Source organism: Micromys minutus (genome assembly GCF_963924665.1).
Source record: "Micromys minutus genome assembly, chromosome: 16".
Taxonomy (NCBI): domain Eukaryota; kingdom Metazoa; phylum Chordata; class Mammalia; order Rodentia; family Muridae; genus Micromys; species Micromys minutus.
The window spans coordinates 46,754,577-46,774,652 of NC_137985.1; the positions used below are offsets into that span (position 1 = coordinate 46,754,577).

Here is a 20,076-nt window from a genome sequence, read left to right on the forward strand (position 1 = left end):
GCAGAAGAATGCTAATCCAGCCTTTCCTATCTCTTGTACAAAGCTGAAGTCCAAATGAATCAAAGATCTCTACATAAAACCAGGTACACTGAAACTATTAGAAGAGAACGTGGGGAAGAGTTTAGAACACATAGGCACAGGGGAAATTTTCCTGTACAGAACACCAATGGCTTATGCTCTAAGATCAAAAATTGACAAATGGGACCTCATGAAATTGCAAAACTTCTGTAAGGCTAACGACACTGTTAAAACGGCAGCCTACAGATTAGAAAAGGATCTTTACCAATTCTACATCTGATAGAGAGCTGGTATCCAATATACACAAAGAACTCAGAAAGCTAGACTATAGAGAATTAAATAATCCTATTAAAAAATGGGAGACAGAGATAAACAAAGAATTCTCAACTGCCTGCTTTTGGAATCTGTTCCCTCAAACAGGGTTTCCCTGAACAGCCTTAATATGAGGGGAAGTACCTAGCCTTATTGTAACTTGATATGCATGTTTGGTTGATATCCATGAGAGGTCTGCTCTTTTCTAAAAAGAAATGGCAGAAGAATGTATTATGAGGTGAGTGAGGTGTTGCTGAGAGGGTTCGTAGAGGAGGAGAGAGGGGAGAGAAAACTGCACTTAGAATGTAATATATGAGAGAAAAAAATAATTTTTTAAAAATAACACCATGTAAGAGCAAGCCTCAACAACTTCAAACAAATGTGAACAGAGATGCTCTGAGTTAACATCTACTGTCAATATGATACAGCCTAGAACAACAGCAGTTCTCAACCTATAGGTCACAACTCCTATAGGAGTTGAATAACCCTTTCACGGGGGTAGCTCAGATTATCAGAAAATATAACAGATATTTACACTATGATTCATAAATGTAGCAAAATTAGTTATGAAGTAACAAAAATGATTTAGTGTTTGTGGGTTACCACAACATGAAGAACTATATTAAATGATTAAAGCATTAGGAAGGTTAAAAAGCACTGCTTTTGAGTTTTGGCAACAGGTATAGTCCTAGCACTATGGATGCTAGTCTTATAGCAATATGAATGTAAAGCTTCCAGTTGAACACCAGCTTTATTCCTCCATGTTTAGTGGCATAAATATGTAGTATATTCAGTAAAAGGGTCTTCTATTCGACTTGGGGAGGGTAGCCAATGTACACAGTAAGGTGAGTCCTGATGACACACAGGTACACTCAGCTCAGTGCATCACTCAGCCTACATCAGAGAAGCTGCTACTTGCAGGAGACGGTAAGTAATATAGATCCAATCTAGACAATGTGCAGAGTGACTCTGGTGTGATCAACCCTAAATAAGATGATTTCACCAAACCCTGCCCTCATAGCTCAGATATCTATACAGAAAAGGAGGTAGACAGCTGTAAGAGCCTGAGGCATCAGGTAACTTTAAAGAAACAGCATTTTCCAACACAACAGAACTGAGCACATAAAACCTCATGGACTGTGACAACATGCTAAGATCTGTACAAGTTCAAGCCAGACAAAACAAGATGGAAGAGACGTGGGTATAAAGTACCACTTCTAGGCAAGAAATTATTTGCAATTGATGTTTCTGAGAGAGAAAAAAAATAGTTTTTCTTTAATGCAGTGTTACTAGGTATATTAACTACACTCCAGGACAGGACTTAATATTAGAAGTAGTTGGCCAATATTAATTAACCCCCATGTTGAAGTGTGTGTGTGTGTGTGTGTGTGTGTGTGTGTGTGTGTGTGTGTGTGTGTGTATGTGTGTGTGTGGTTTTTCTGTGTTGGTTTTAAGAAGCTAAATGGGTGTGGGGGAGAGACTATAGGAAGAACTGAGGGAAGTGAAAGAATTTTATTAAAATTTACTGCATGAAATTCTCAAATAAATAACATGAAATAATAATTCTGAAAAAATTAAATTAAATTAAAAAAATTTTCATATTGGACTTTGGCTGGCTTGACTGTATTCAACTGCATGAATGCAATAGCCCTGTCACGTCTTGAAGGAAAGAATTATACAGCATCCCTCCCAATCCCCTTAAATTCTTTTCTACCCCCTCTTTTATCATAGTTCCTGAGCCTTGAGGGTGGAGGACATTGATACAGATGTTCCATTTAGGGGTGAGCAAACACACAGTCAATTATTGCTTTGTGTTTGTTTGTGTTTGTGCAGGTGTGTGTTCAGTTCTGAGCAAAAATTGGTGAGTACTTGGGGAAATGATAGATGGTTTTTCATATATGGGATTGATATCTATGAACATTTTTCTCTTGCAATACTGGTTTTATAATACTATGAGTATTTTTATCTCACCCAAAGTTTAAGCTTCTTCTTGCAGTTGATGTTACATTCATTCTATCTGTTGATGGGCTTTGAATCACATGTCGTCCTGGAGACATCTTCTTTACTTCCCATGCCAGTGAGGTTGGTCTGACAATTTAGAACATACAGTAGATGACTTTAACAAAAAAGAAGAAACAAATTTATCTTTGCTCTTGGTTATTAATTAGTAAAAGCATGGTCAAATTCTAACTGCTGCCTGAAATCTTGCTTACCAGAAAGGTACCAAATTAACAAGAAAGCAATCTTTGGTGGTTTATGGTACAGGATTTTCCACACAAAGAAACAACAGCTACTACGTCCCTCAAAAAGATCACGGGGTTACAGAAGACACGAGATGCACTGCTTGTCTGTGACAGGGCACATTATGCAGGTCTGATTCGTCAGGAACGTGTCATGTAGATCAGGCTGACCCGGAACTCAAGAGATCCTCCTGCTTCTACCTGAAATTAAAAGTATACACCACCATACCCAACTGAGATAAACCTGTAAACAATCTACAAACTTCTCCATATGCTCAGAAAAGTAAATTAAAACAATACTACTAATTCAGGTTAATTTGTCTGATTTTTCAGATAACTAGGTTTATGTAAAAAAAAATCAAAACAAAAAAATGAGGGTTAAAAAAGAGCACATAAGAATACATGAAATTTCCTTCTCTACCTCTTAATCACCAGAGTAGAAACACAATAGACGCCATTGGTCTTTACTGGAGAAGCTATGTAGACTAAATACCTTCTCTTCCTCTTAATTTTCTGCCCCATGATCAGCTGAAAAGATACATATCCTATGGAAATTTTTTAAGCAAGATCCTCTATTCAAAGCCTATCATTCCATCCAGACTCTCTACAGCTTACTTTCCTTGTAATGAAGTCATTAGATATTTTAACCCTTCACTAAAAACACAAGAACAAAAACAAAGCCATACAAATCTGATTACTGATAGAAAACAAAAAAATTCAGATAAAATAGTATTCAAAAACCCAAAGATTTGAATAAGTTAATAGTCCTACCAGATGAAGGATGTTCATTTAAATTCAACTTTGCCAACATTTGATATCTTTTATTTAAAAAGAAAATCAGCAAAACGGTTACACAGTCTTTTTTAATTATGTAATTTTATTAGTATAACTGGTAAGAATAATATATTATTGCCACTGAATATTTCCTTTGGGAGTTTACATGCTGGTATCTTTGGCTCACTGTTTCCATTAGAACGTGTCATTTTCCAAATGATGTAAGAAAGCACATTGCTGCTACTGCCATGACATATAGTTATAGATGCATCCTTAGTGCTGTCATAAGAATGTTTTACATTTTAGTTTTACAAATTTACATACAGGGTTATTCTTGTTAAATCCATATGTTAAATCCAATTCTAGTCTTTAAACCCCAAGTCAAGCATGACTTGAAGACTATGCTAATAAAGATTAATGACATCAACCAAAAATTTAAAGTTATTTTCCATCTTTTGGAGGTGCTTCATGAGGCAAAGAGAAGACATGATGGTAACTAGTTAATGTAAATACTAATGTGTGTGATTGGCATGATAATGCATCCCTTTAATCTCAGCACTGGAGAGACAAAAACAGGCAGATCTAAATTGAAGCCAGCCTGGTCTACAAAGCAAATTCCAGGACAACAAGGGCTGTTACATGGAGAAACCCTGTCTCAAAAAAAAACAAGAGATGTACTGAGTGCTGAGAAAATGACTCAGTGGGTAAAGTGCCTGCCATGCAAGCATAAAGACCTGAATCTGGATTCCCAATAAGAGCCAGGTAGTGGTGTGCATCCATAAGCCCAAACCAGAAGGAACAGAGACAGACAGAGACAGATCTCTGGTGCTTCTTGGCAAGCTACTCTAGCTAAGTCTGGTAAGCTCCAGGTTCAATGAGAGACCTTTCTCAAAATACAGTAGAAAGTGATAAAAACACCCAATACCAACTTCTAGTCTCTCTATATATACACACAGAAATGCACATGCACAAATACTTGCATGCACCCAAACAACACACATGCACACATGCACGCACCTACACACAATATCAGGACTTGAACATAACTCATACTCTGTCCTGTTCAACTGGAAATTTAATGCAGTAGGCTAAAAAATCTGCTGAGTGCTAGAAAAATAAGCAGTATCACAAGAATTCTGAACAGCTTCTAAGCAATAGTAAGAGTTTAGACACACATTTCTCTCCTTGCATTTCCTACCTTGTCAGCAGTAATTTTTAAGGAAGTTGTGTAGTTAGTGTACATGAATGACTTCTCGTAAATGTACATTTTTTATTTGACTCAAAAAATAAATGAGTCTCAAGTATTCTCATATGTTTAAAGTACCTTTAGTCTATGAAATGAAATACAATAATCTGAAATGATATGAGGAGAATACTAAATAGTTTACTATAATATAATAGCATATAATTAGGCTTTCTAGATTTCTAGGATTATAACAAAATGAAATCTTGATATGGTATTCTAGTAGCGAGTAAATTTATCTAGAGAAACTAAAGAACAATAAATTTCTCACTGCTTACCACAATAAGAAAATATATCTTTCCAGAGACTGTGTTTATTTAAGTATCCTCCAAACTTACATAACTGTTTGGTCTGTTGTCTTCATCTTAAAGGCCAATGTTCCACCCTCCAAAAACTGTATCATCCATACCCAGCATTATGTATAAGTTCCATTTTGTTACACTATTAGTTAACAAAATCCATGTGTCATATGTAGCACTTTAATTTCTGTACTAAATAATATGACTTGCACTGGCAGGGGCATTAGTAATAAATATTTGTTACTGAACCAAATGAGAAATATTAGATTGTTACAGGATTCAAATCAACCTGGTACAAAATCCAGTATCCACTGTCAATTTCAAAGCTTGCTGCTGAAACTAGGGTTACTACAAATATAAATACCAGAGTTCATTACCTGCTTTGAGCATCTGTCTTCTCTAACTTTTCCTGAAGTTGAATCCAGTCAATCAATGCTTTGAAATCTCTCACATAGTAATCCAGCATCATTAACACCTCCTAATTTAAATAACAAAACATTAACTACTATTCTGTGAAAAAATTCTGTGGGGAAAAAGAGCTTTAGGAAAAATTATCAAAGCAAAGGGCTTTCATGTTAATAATTTTTACATTTACATTCATAAAGAAGACATATAGTCTAGTGATCTAATTTCTTTGTTCTTTTGAAAATTGTTGCTTGTTTTTCATTCTGTTGGTAAGATAATGTATCATAATTTAAATCCAGAGCTTAAAGATCAAGAAATGGCACTAATACATCTTCTCAAGGTCTTATTAACTTGTGATTATTTTATTCATTTATTTCTTTAATTGTGCAGTTACTATACAGAAAAGTACATAAATAATAGATATAAATTGTTAAAAAGAAAGAAGACATGTGACCAACACCAAACACACAAGCATATAAGCAAAACCTTACAACAATCACACATGACAAAGAATACAATACTAATCTGGAAGTTCCTTGGTGTACGCTCCTGAGTCCACCCGAACCTCCCTCCTGGTAACCAGTACCTCCAGTATAACACTGAGTACAAGTGACCAGAGGAGCCAGAACTTTCTGATTCTGTAAAGCTTTCAGCTTTACACCATTAAGTGTGATTTTTGTTTGGATTTCTCTCTCTCTCTCTCTCTCTCTCTCTCTCTCTCTCTCACACACACACACACACACACACACACTCACCCATTATTGGACTGAGGAACTTTCCTTCTGTCCTTCTACCTCCACTTTCACATGAGTTCCAGGAAATCAAACTTGGGCAGCAAGTAACCTTCTGAGCCAAATTACCAGCCCTCTGCTTTAATTCTAAAAGATCTCTATTCCATATCTGTCTCTATCCCATATATATATTATTTTTTATTACTCACATTTTTATTTCTAATTTCTATCACAATATCTTCTTTAACCAAAAAAAAATATTGTGAAATGTTCTCCTGAGCTTCTCCATCTACAGTTACATATTTTCTGGGTCAAGCCCCCTCTAACTTCTTAGTTCATAAGAATCTTTTACTACTCTAAAGCACTCTGAAAATTTACTAAAATTCAGCTAGACTCTGTCTTCAGTGGGAGAACTGGCCTTAATTATACATTCTATCTTTCTAGAAAAATTGATTTAAATAGCCCTGCTGTCAAAAATTTTAAAACACACACACACATACACACACACACACACACATCTTCACAAAGAAAGTAATATTAGTCAAAGGCACGGCTGTACAGAAAGATACAATATCTCAAAGAATTAAAAGCAAAAGGAAATTCTTATTCTTGTCAACAGATTTAGCAGTTACCAGGATTGCTGTTTTTTTAATTTAAAAAAATCAACATTGTATTTTATTAACTATACTTGTATGTTTCTTTTCAAAAGATTATTATTTTTATTTATTATGTTGGATAATAAGTGTTTTTCCTGCATACATATCTGTGCATCACAGGTGTGAGTGGTACCCACAGAGACCCGAAGAGGACACTGGAACACCTGAACTGGAGTTACAGTTATTAGCCACAACCATTTGTAACCCCAGTTCCAGGAAATCCAAGGCCCTCTTCTAGCCTTTATCAGCACCAGACATGCATATGTTGCACACTAAACATGCAGAAAAACATACATAAACATAAAAACTTTGTTAAAAAATCTTTTTAAAATTACCAGTCTCCGTTTACTATAAAGACTTTTCAATAGGCTCAGGCAGTATTTAAAAATGCAAGATTTTTCCATAGCTAAGTTTAGTTTAACTTTGTAGAATCCACAGCAAATACCTTAAAAGTATGAATAAAGATACACTTCATAAATCAGACCCAGTATTAATAAATTTGTCAAGTAATTTACAAAGAAAATGAAGTACCACCCTGTATATTCATAAAAGGTATACTCTACTTTACAAAACTTCTGAACAGAGAAGTATTGTTTATTTCCTTTCAAAGGTAGTACTTGGTACCAAATTAGTGGTAATGAAAAGTCTTCTACAATCAGGAAAGGGACAAATTAAAAGAGTTAGTTGGCTTCCTTCTTTCAGTTCTACTAATATAACTCAAATTGTCTAATTAAATTCATTCTACTTAAACTACCTACATTAGGGCACAGAAAGATTTAATTTTGCATGATTTATTTTGGGAATTTTCAACTGATTTCCCTTGTGCTTGAAAAAAAAAAGTACATGACAAGACCATAGCAGCAGTATTTCTGATACTAGTTGGCAGAGAGAAAGTACATTTGATGGTTAGACAGCATATTTTAAGGAATGTTTAGCTCAGTGTTATCAAAACTGATCAGAATAGTAACGTGCAGCTGTAACCTGAGTCATGTTTGCAAATGAGTGAACACAAACAGACCAGAGGAGCTGCCAGAGCAGCCTCGGAGTCACTGATGCACATCTTTCTCCCTGAAGCTATGAAGGCCATTTTGTCAAGCAAGATGAAACAGAACAAAAGTGGCTCTGAAAGCAATGTTACAGGCATTCAGATAACTACATACAGAAATACAGCTAAAATTACCAATTAGTTTACCAATTGGCTGCAACGGATTCGATTGGTTCATAATTAATTTGAGTTACTGGCACAGAAAGCAGGATGGTTGACGCCATCCTTTGTCCTCCAGACACATAATACTGGTACACAGGCCCTTGGGTCCCCAACATCAATATAGCCCTCCACTTGAGCTACAGGAATGAGCACAGCTGGTGTCAGTGCTGATGAAGAGGTATAAACATCCATGACAAGAAATCAGTGCCAAAAGAGAACTTTCTAGAGAGGTGATTCAGCAAGATGAACATGAAGTTTTTATGATTTATTTTCGGGATTAGTTTGTTTTTTGAGACAGGGTTTCCATGTGTATCCCTGGCTGTCCTGGAATTCAATTTGGAGACCAGGCTGGCCTCCAACCAAAAAAATTCACCTACAACTGCCTCCCCAGTACTGGGATTAAAGACATGTGCAACCATCACCCAGCTGATGAGTACTGGTTTTAAGATGCACTGCTTTGTTAAACCTCTTTAGTTTGAGAAAGGCTATTACTAAAACCATAGTTCAAAAATGAAATCAGCAAAAAGCAAAATGACAGGTAAATAATTTTAGTTTTCAAAACTATCTCATAACTATTCTCTTCTTTCAAACATTTCTACTTAATTTTTAATTTAAGAACCTAGAATGACACATATTTATCAAACTTCTGAGAAGAAAAAAAATAAAACAAAAATCTGCTAGTGGAAGCCATTCTCCCATAATTTCATCACTACCAGCACTTGTGTGAGCAAACTAAGGCCACCACTGTCTCTGTAATGATACACAAATATTTTATTGTAATTGCCAAAAACTCTTAAACTCGGCAGCAAGTTGTCTTCCCAGATATTTTTCTTATGGAATTCACCACTGCTATGGTGTTGCCTGTTTAAAGTGTGTCCCTAACATAGAATGAATGGCCCTCAGGGTGGCAGTAAGAAAGGGATGCTCAAACTTTAAAAATAACTCTTAGTAGAAGGTCTTTAAACCAAATAAAGGTCATGTTCTCAGAGGATGTGGGATCCCAGTCTCTCTGGGTTCTACTTCTGAGATAAGATTACACACACACACACACATACACACACACACACACACACACACACACACACACACACACACACACACACACACACACACACGGCTGCCATGAAAAGAGACACAGACATGTGATACAGACAAAGGGTTATACAACAGAATTGAACTGATTCCACATCTTTAGAACTATGAGTTAAATTGACCTTTTTCTCTATAAACACTTCTCACCTATGGTATTTCATTATAGTAACAAAAGACCTAAATAAACCAAAGACCTAATGCCTGTAAAATAAAGACCAATCAACACAAACTCAAATTCACCAATGTTTACCTATAAAAATTGCTTAAGGCATTTATTTTGGCTGAAATAGTCTCCCAAATAACATATTTCACCTAAATAAGTTTGCATAAAAGATGAAACATCCTTGGACCTCATCTAGACCAATTTGCTCATCTAAAAATTAAAATTAAATAATGTTATTGACTTTTATTCAAAGTCACACAAATAGAAAAGTCTGTTTGCCTTTCAGAAAACAAGAGATTTCACATACACAAAATCTTCTATGAACAACAACCAGAAATGACCACTCTTACAAACATTACCAAGTATAATAACAAATATTAGTACAAGTTGAAAATTCATAAATGCCATTTAAATAAGTCTTTTCTATTTCAAAAAAATTTAGCTTATATTAACATGTCACATTTCCTAAGTTACTACAAGAAAACAGTGTTTTTAAAAAAACTTCCTCTTCGTTGCAGTACAATGCATGCAAAGGCAGAAATTATACTGTAAATACTGAACATCATTTTCTCCAAAAGGCAAATCTAATCTACTTGAGTATGACAGAGAATGATGAGATTATTAGAATTACACTCTTGTGGTTTAAGCAACAAAAACTGCTTTCTAATCTGAAGTCATGTGAGAGCTTTAAAAATTTTAAGTAATTTCAACCCGGAGTTTCTCTATTTCCTGCCATCTATTCCTCTTGAGTGTATGTGCTCCATTTGTTCTAGAGCATTCAAATGTACTGCCAAGCTGCTACTGTATGCGTTCTCCATTTTCTTTTTGGAGGTGCTTGGACTTATAAAGTTTTCCTGTTAGCACTGCTTTCACTGTGTCTCATAAGTTTGGGTATGCTGTGTCTTCATTTTCATTAAATTCTAAAAAGTCTTTAATTTCTTTATTTCTTCCTTGACCAAGTTATCATTGAGTAGAAATCATGAACACAACACCCTTCACAATAGTCACAAAGAATAGCAAATACCTTAGTGTGGCTCTAACCAAGCAAGTGAAAGGTCTGTATGACAAGAACCTAAAATCTCTGAAGAAAGAAATTGAAGAAGCTCTCTTTCAGAAGATGGAAAGATCTCCCATGCTCATGAATTGGCAGAATTGATATAGTAAAAATGGCCATCTTGCCTAAAACACTCTACAAATTCAATACAATCCCCATCAAAATTCCAACTCAATTCTTCAGAATTAGAATAAAACAATTTGCAAATTCATTTGGAATAACAGAAACCCAAGAAAACTATTCTCAACAATAAAAGAACTTCTGGGGGAATCAACCTCCCTAACCTCAAGCTGTATTATGGAGCATTCATGATAAAACAAACAAACAAACAAACAAAACTGCACGGTTTAGAACTGAACAGAGACAGGCAGGTAGATCGATGGAATAGAATTGAAGACCCAGAAATGAACCCAGACACCTATGGTCACTTGATCTTGGACAAAGAAGCTAAAACCATCAAGTGGAACAAAGACAGCACTTTCAACAAATGGTGCTAGTTCAACTGTCAGTCAGCATGTAAAAGAATGCAAATTGATCCATTCTTTTCACCTTGTACAAAGCTCAAGTCCAGTGTATCAATGACTTCCACATAAAACCTAACACACTGAAGCTAATAAAATCAAAAGTAAGGAAGAGACTTGAAATCTGGAAAATTTCCAGAACAGAACACCAATGGCTTATGCTCTAAGATCAAGAATTGACAAATGAGACCTTATGAAATTACAAAGCTTCTGTAAGGCACAGAACACTGTCATTAGGACAAAACGGCAACCAGCAGCTTGGGAAAAGATCTTTACCAGTCCTACATCTGATAGAGGGCTAATATCCAATATACAAAGAACTCAAAAACTTAAACTCCAGAGAATCAAATAGCCCTATTAAAAATGGGGACAGAGTTAAATAAAGAATTCTCAACTGAAGAATATCGAATAGCTGAGAAACACCTAAGGAAATGCTCACATCCCTAGTCATCAGGGAAATGCAAATCAAAACAACCCAGAGATTCCACCTCACACCAGTAAGAATGGCTAAGATCAAAAACTCAGGTGACATCAGATGTTGGAGAGGATGTGGAGAAAGAGGAACACTCCTCCAATGTAAGTGGGATTGCAAGCTAGTACAACCACTCTGGAAATCAGTCTGGCGGTTCCTCAAAAATTGGACATAGTACTGAGAACCCAGCTATACTACTCCTGGGCATATATCCAAAAGACGCTCCATATAACAAGGATACATGTTTTGTTATGTTCATAGCAACCTTGTTTATAATAGAATCTGGAAAGAAGCCAGATGTCCTTCAACAGAGGAATGGACACAGAAAATGTGGTACATTTACACAGTGGAGTACTACTCAGTTATTAAAAACAATGACTTCATGAAATTCTTAGGCAAATGGATGGAACTAGAAAATATACTGAGTGAGATAACCCAATCACAAAAGAACACACATGATATGTACCACTGATAAGTGTATATTAGCCCAAAAGCTTGGAATACCAGAGATACAAAGCAAGACCACATGAAGTTCAAGAAGAAGGAAGACCAAAGAGTGGATGATTCAGTCCCTAGAAAGGGGATCAAAATACTCACAGGAGGAAATACAGAGACAGAGTGTGGAGCAGAGGCTGAAGGAAAGGTCATCCAGAGACTATCCCACCTAGGAATCCATCCCATATATGGTCACCAAACCCAGACAATACTGCTGATACCAAGAAGTGCATGCTGACGGAAGCCTGATATAACTGCTTCCTGAGAGGCTCTACCAGAGCCTGAGAAATACAGAGGCAGATACTCACAGCCAATAGTTGGACTGAGAACAGGGTCCCCAATGGAGGAGGTAGAGAAAGTACTGAAGGAGCTGAAGGGGTTTGCAACCCCTTAGGAATTACAACAATATCAACCAACCATACGCTTCTCACAAGTGCTCCCAGGGACTAAACCACCATCCAAAGAGTACACATGGAGGGACCCATGGCTCTAGCTACATATGTAGCAGATGATGGTTTTGTTGAGCATCAATGGAAGGATAGGCCCTTGGTCCTGTTAAGGCTGGATGCCCCAGTGTAGGGTAATGCCAGGGTGGAGAGATGTGAGGGAGTAGGTGTGAGGGTAGGGGAGCATCCTCATAGAATTGGGGGGGGGATGGAATAGGGAGTTGAGGGAAAACCTGGAAAAGGGGTAACATTTGAAATGTAAATTTTTTAAATCCAATAAAAAATGAAAGAAATAGAATGGCATATACTTTTGAAGTTGCATAAGATGTACTTTTTCTTACTGGGGAGGAGGTCAAGATCAAACTGTAAAACTATGATTTGACTTGGAACTTACTGTGTAAATGAGCCTAACTCAGACATAAGCCTGCATTATCACTAGAGTATATAGATTAAAGGCTTTAATCATTGCTATTATTCTCTATACACACATAGAAATAAACTACCCCCTAATGTTAATGTCTTTATACTAACAAAATAATCCTTCTCTCTGCCCTCCACAGAGAACTGTTTTTTACAGCAGATAATCACTAATACAGAGGCTTACAACTGGCAAAAGTGCAAAGAATAAGTTCCTAAGGAATTCAAAGCCCCAAAATGGAACCCATATACCAACACATACTTCTGCCAAGCCTTAGAGATGATCCTGAAGGAGGATATGGAAGGACTGTAAGATCTAGAGACAGTAGATAACTACAGTAAAACAATGTTTTCCAAATACAACTTAGAACATGAATTAAAGGATCTGCACAAGATTAAGCCAAGAAAAGCCAAGCATGAAGGAACAAGTTAGTCACGTGACCCCTCTTCTGCCTAAGGAACTACTGGTAACTGGTGCTCCTGGGAGAGGGAAAGTCAGCTCTCTCAGGTATCTATGCTCTAGTAAACAGCCTTTAACCATGTTCATACAACTGGCTCGAAATTAGCTCAGTGGATTTTTTTAAAACTATGTAAATTTTTGACTGAGTATCAAGAGAGGTAGGTATTGGAGATGAGTAAAAGTTAAACATCTTCCATGTGAATATAAAATAATGAGATAATAAAAATTTAATTTGAAATAAAAAAATCTGTAGTCTTCCTATATATAAATGACAAGCATAAAAAAAATCAGGAAAATGCCACCACTCAAAATAATAATAAAATACATTGAAATAAGTTTAACAAAGAAAGTGGAAGACTTATATAATGACAACTTCAGACAGTTTTTTTTAATGAAGGCAAAATAGATTTGCCCATCACCCCATGCTTATAGACTGGTAGTATTAAAACAGTGAAACTGGCATTCAAAATGGCAAACCAAAAACCTACCAACACAATACCCAAAATTCCAACAGAATTACTCATTTAAAAAAAAAAAAAAAAAAAAAAACTTAAAACTTCATGTAGGGGGCTGGAGATATGGCTCAACGGGTTAAGAACATTGACTGTTCTTCTAAAGGTCCTGAGTTCAATTCCCAGCACCCATATGGTGGCTCACAACCATCTGTAATGGGATATAATGCCTTCTTCTGGTGTGTCTGAAGACAGCTACAGTGTACTCATAACATAAAAAGGAATAAATAAACATGTTTGTTAAAAAAAAAAAAAAAACTTCATGTAGAAACACAAATGACCCAAGAGAGCCAAGATAATCATAAACAATTAAAAAGCCACTGGTGATTCACCATCCCATATTTTAACTTCAGAACTATATTAATTAACAACAGCAGCAACAACAAAAACCCAAACACAGCACTAACATAAAGCAGACATGTTGATCAATGGACTAGCAATGGAGAGTGATGTTCACCTTTTTGCTCCTCATGGCTTGCTCAGCCGGCTTCCTTACACCCAGGAAAACCAGCTTAGGGTGGCCCTACTCACAAGAGTTGGGCTTTCCATCCATCACTAATTAAAACAATACTTTACAGGCTTGCCTACAGCCTGTTCTTACAGAGGCATTTTCTCAACTGCAGCTCCCTCCTTTGTAATGAGTCTAGCCTGTATCAAGTTGACATAAAACTAGGCAGCACAAAAGAACACTATCATTCAAGTGAAAAGACTAAGAAAAAAATCTTTACTAGCTAAACATCTGACAAGGTGTTGGTTTCTAGATTATTCAAAGGACTAAAAAATAAGTAAATAAACATCAGAAGACGAAACATTAAAAGATGGGGCATACATCTGAACAGAGTTCTCAAAAATATTATATATATATATATATATATATATATATATATATATATATATATTTATTTATTTATTTATTTAAGGTTAAGAAGTATTTTTTAATATTCAAAATCCTTTACTATCAAGGTAATATAAATTAAAACTACATTGACATTTCATCTTATCCCAGTAAGAATGGCTAAGATTTTTTTTTAAGATTTATTTAATTTTATTTATGTGAGTACACTGTAACTGTCTTCAGACACACCAGAAGAGGGCATCGGATTCTATTACAGATGGTTGTGAGCCACTATGTGGTTGCTTTGACTTGAACTAAGGACCTCTATAAGAACAGAGAGCTCTTAACCACTGAGCCATCTTTCCAGTCCCCAAGAATAGCTAAGATTTTTTTTAAGGAAAAAAATAATGATGGCAAATGCTAAAGTGTAAGGAAAAGTGTTATCTGCTGCTGGTGTGAGTAAGTCAATAAGACAATTGGCAAAAGCATTATGGAAATAGTGTGAAGGTTGCTTGAAAAGCCAGCAGATCTACTACTTGACTCAGCTATGCTACTCTTGCACCTATACCCAAGTGTGGGTATGAGGTGAAGCTGGTGGAGGGGGAAGTGGGATGGAGAGCAAAGTGCCATAGGCTCCTGCGACTGCTAGAGGAGTCCAAATCTAAGGTGGCCAGTGAAACAGAACAAAGGACCCAAGACCAGAGTGATGGACACAACCCACCTCTCCCCTCCTCCCAACCCTACCTCCTCCATCCTGCTTTCACAGAAATCCCCCCAGGTGATCAACTCCCTCCCCTACAGAGTCATGAGCAAACGAATCAGATTCAGCAGGACAGCCTATGTAATGCCTCTTTTGGCCCTTAATTACATAACCACACACTGACTGGCTGAAAGGTTGTCTGTAAGTTTATTGTACTGAATAGTAAGTTAGATCTGCACCCAGTGATGATCTTCAGAGTCCAAATCCTGAGAATATACATGGGTTCTGCCTCCAATCCCCCACCCCACCCCCCAGTTTCCTGGTCCTTTCCCCACACCCAAAAGACTGTATCCTACTACATATAGGTGATCACACATGCTCATTGCTACACTATTCACAATAACCAGGAAACAGACATAGCTTAGATGTCCACCAACAGATGATTGTACAATGTCAATATGGTACATTTTCAAAATGGGGTATCATTCAGCTATTAAGAAAAATGAAATTATTAACTTCACAAGTAAATTAATGAAACTGGAAACAAGCTTCCTGAGTGAAATAACATAGCCCAGAATAACACACGTATCACAGAGAATTACATTCAAGGCTGCACACATGTTAGGGAACCACTATAGCATGAAATTGTAACACCAGTTCTCTTTTGTTTTTCTACTTTTTATTTTGAGATAGGTAGTTACTAATATGTCCAGGCTAGCCTTAAACTCACTCTGTAGTCAAGAAAGCACTTAAATTCATTATTCCCCTGCCTCTGCTTCCTGAATACCAGGGATTACAGGCCTCTGGTAGAAGGCCTAGATCCACTTACATTTTTTTTTTAATTCTTTAATGTCTTTTTACACTCCAGACTTTTTCTCCTGGTCCACCCTCCAAGTGTTCCACATCCCACACCCATCATACTCCAAGAGGATGCCCTCACCCCACCCCCACCCCACCAGACCTCTACACTCCATGGGGCCCCTTGTCTCTAGAAAGTTAGATGTATCTTCTCTGACTGAACCCAGACCTGGCAGACCTCTGCTGTATATGTGTTGGAAGCCTCATATTAGCTGGTGTATGCTGCCTGGTGATCCACTTACATTTAAACTTGTCTTAACTTACTGAATTGAGAAATCTCAACTCAGTGAGATATAAACAAAATAATTGTTGCTTTTCCCTACAACTACTCAGTTGAATCCTAAATTTGTTAGGTTTGATTACTGGAATGACATTTTTTTCCAGCAATATCCAATTACCAGAACTAGATGATGAGACAGATAACTGTATCTTCTGAAGACACCTCACATTTTGGTTACAGAATATAAAGAAATCAAGCTGGAGTTGAGCTGAAAGAGTCCCCACTCATGGCTGGCTTTCATAGTGCAGGAAGTTACTGTACAGGCTTCTGTAGGGGAAAAGGTCTTACTCAGCTGTGAGCCCCACGAACTACAAACTTCACAGGCAGGATGCAGCCTCTTCTGCAACAGTGATGTAACTGTTACGGAGGTAGCTAACTGCTCTCTGAACAGGTAGGAAGAGTGAGTGTACTGAGAAATATGAGAGGGAGGTATCAGAATGTGTAGGGAAAGAGTGACCAGAATGTATTATAGACATATATGAAATCATAAAAAGTTAATTAATAAATTATTTCAACTAATATACAATAATAATATACATGTATATGTGGGATAGAGCAAGATATTCAAATTCTATTGAGATCCTTATTAGCACAGATGGCAGGAAAGAGCATAATTTGTTCTTGCTGGTTCTCTCTTTCCTTCATCCTCCACAGTTCCCCTTATCTCTTTCCTTTACAAGCTTCTATCCTCTGCACTAAGGGGTACCTACAGAAACAGCAACAGTTTACTTACAAAGCCAGCCAGACATTAGAGATGGTCCACCATGGTCATCAGATAGCCCTCTTCTAGGATCTTAACTGATGTCAGCTTCCAACAAAAGTGCTCCCAGGATATGTCTTCGAGGCTCTTTTCTCTTACTCAATTTGAAGTCAGTGGCCTCAACCTTATCATTGCACAGATGGTGGTTTCTGCACAGGTGCTGTATGTGATCCCCATACATTACACAAGTCACACAGAATGCCTCTGCTCAAACCTGCCAGAATTCGTCATGTATTCTTAGCCAAATGTTCAGAAGCATTCTTCAAGTGAGCATGGGCCACTGCAGCAAGTCTGTTACATTATAAGTCAGAGGTAACCCCAATCTCTGAAGGCAACCCCGACAACAACCTACCACATGTTTATATCTAGTTCCTCCACACTGCAAATTCAAATGGGAAACACGGAAAGGAAGAAAATGTGTCCTCAGCATTCTTTCCCTTAAAACTCTTTAACACATTCTGGACACATTATAATCAAAGCAAATATCTATCCAGAGAAAATGGTATCATTCTCCTCTTTGTGAATTTAGACTTAGAAATGTCCCACCAAGATCCTCTTTCAAACTTTACTATGAGCAAATAGAGAACTGGCCACCACTGTACTAACTGCATAAATGCCAAAAGCCAATGCTTCTTCAACCCACCTTTTTGCCCACTCTGTAAGGGAGCAAGAGAAAGGGAGGAGGAAGGGTTAGAATGTTTGTGGCTTTACTAGAGTGACAGTGCTTGAAAAAAAAAATCATGCAGTAAAATGGTTGGTACTATAATAAATATACCTTCTGACTCAAAATAAAAAGTTGGGTCAACAGTCCTGAGTAAATAAAAATACCTTTCACTACTGTAATACACTTCTCATGTGAATTACAAAACAAAGGTGTTATTAACTGCACTTTACATATGAAACACCGAACTGAACTGTGATTACTCAGTTAAGGAACAAAAATTGCCAATGAAAATAAATCCTTCAATGCTTTAACAAAATACTGGGTAAATACCTGAAAAATAAGAGAATGGGGCTAGCAGTTTTTCTGTAGTTAGGACCACCAGCTGTTCTTCCAGAGAACTGGGGTTCAAATCCCAGCACCCACTTGAGCTCACAACTGTCTCAAACACCAGTCCCTGGGGATCAGATGCCCTTTTCTGGCCTCTGCAAGCAAAACATTCATAAACATAAAAATAAATAAAAATAAAACACCAGAGAAATCTGTGAGTTTTATGTCTCACAAGTATATTAACCAAATGCAAAATTAAATGGCAGCTTTGATAATGATAAAAGGGAAAAAAGCAAAAAAGAATACAAATCATAACACAACATGTACTTAGACTAACTGTCAAAATTGTATCTATATGCATTATTTTAAAATTCCTAGAGGCAGAAGAGAGAAAATGAAACTGATTGTAAGTGTCCAGGTCTTACCAGCATGAGTCCTCCAGCCTCCACTCATCACTAACCTTCTCAAGCCCCTCATACTCTCAACCTACACCTTACATAACAAACCTTTATAACTGTTAAACCTGCACAAAATTTTAGATAAACGAGTGACAGGACCAAAAATAAAAGCTACAATTCCTTACAATGAGTTTTCCTCAAACAGCAACACTAGAGGGAGGAGCCAATGTTTTAGTCATCACAGGAGCTGTATCTGCAACTGGCCAATCTCACTCCTTTACAGAATGCATTTCACCAACAAATTTGATTTCTTCAACTGGACATTGTTATTTTAAATCACAAAAATCAATGAATCTGTTCACATGACTGAGCTCTAGGAATGACCTAGAAATTACAAAGTCTCATATGATCCCTTTTAGGCTCACACACTCCCTTTTAGGCTCACATACTCCCTTTTAGGCTCACACACTCCCTTTTAGGCTCACACAATCCCTTTTAGGCTCACACACTCCCTTTTAGGCTCATACATTCACTTTGTAGAAGCTGAACCCAAAAACAATATAATAATGTTTTCTACCACAACATGTTGACTGATTATATCCAAATGATAGGTTTTAATTAAAAATAATTTTTCCTTAGGGCAGTAAGATGAGTGAGCAAATTAATGTACTTGCTATGTCTAACAACCTGAGATTGATCCCCAAGACCCATCTAATAAAAAGAATCAACTTGCACAAGTTGTCTGACTTCCACGTGTCATGGCACATTAACACAGACTAAATTTAACTTTTAAAACTTAAATACTTTTCTTAAAACATAAAAAGTTTTTACATAATGATAACAATATTTGTTGTACACTACATATTTAAATAATTCCAACTATTGTTAATTTTATAATGTACTTCTGATGAACTATATTTTGGAGCTAGTATAAAACTTAGCTTGACTATTTCCAATTAAACAGAAAACACACACACAGTTTCAACCTTAACTTTTCTTTGACTCTTCATATATTGCAAAAGCTAAATAATGAATCATGATCACCATTAAAATCATGGTTATTTAAAAATTATAAGTTCTGTTACCTCTTTAACAAATTTTATGAGAATATATCATTGACTTTTTAAGATTTTACCAATTAAAAATTAACATAGATTATAGTTTATATTAACTAAAAGATCAGGCTGTTCAGTGAGTTTCCAGAACAAGACTGTTTAAAGTTCTTACAAACACAAGGTTATCTAAACATCAGAAAACACACCTTTCAGTGATATCCCAATCCCACCCAGGATTGTTTATAGTTAGCTATCAATTTCTTTTCTCTAACCAGAATGAATTAGGAGCATCCTAATTATTTCAGCATAAAGGGAGCAATTCCCAACTAAAGCATGAAACATGAAATCAAAGATGATGAAAATCTCACTCTAACTATCAACAGTAGTCAAAGAAAATCAAGACAGAACTTGTGAAATCCTGTGTGTGCACCCATGCATGTGTGCATGTGTACATACAGCCTCTGATTTCCTCCATAGAACTATGAGTTAAAACAGTTTTCAACTAAATCTTTCACAGAAAATGAGAAGACATATATTACATCAAATTAAAAAAAATGAAATTTAAAGAAGTAAAAATCAAGAAAGCCTCAAGCATATGTCAATCTTGGAGGACGGGTTAAAAGAACAATTCCCATTACTGAGAGTGAAGTAAGCAAGTCAGATATGGGAATCTTCTAAAGCG

General features: G+C 36.5%; 1 protein-coding gene across 1 annotated transcript in view; it reads right to left on the reverse strand.

Annotated features, from left to right (window-relative positions):
- SCAPER (S-phase cyclin A associated protein in the ER) overlaps positions 1-20,076 on the reverse strand; it is a 322,094-nt gene that overhangs the window by 283,127 nt on the left and 18,891 nt on the right. The window contains exons 7-8 of the mRNA XM_080929740.1: positions 5,264-5,364; positions 2,302-2,418 (exon numbers count right to left, since the gene is read on the reverse strand). Of these exons, the coding sequence (XP_080785866.1) occupies positions 2,302-2,418; positions 5,264-5,364 (218 nt within the window). The remainder of the gene's footprint in view (positions 1-2,301; positions 2,419-5,263; positions 5,365-20,076) is intronic.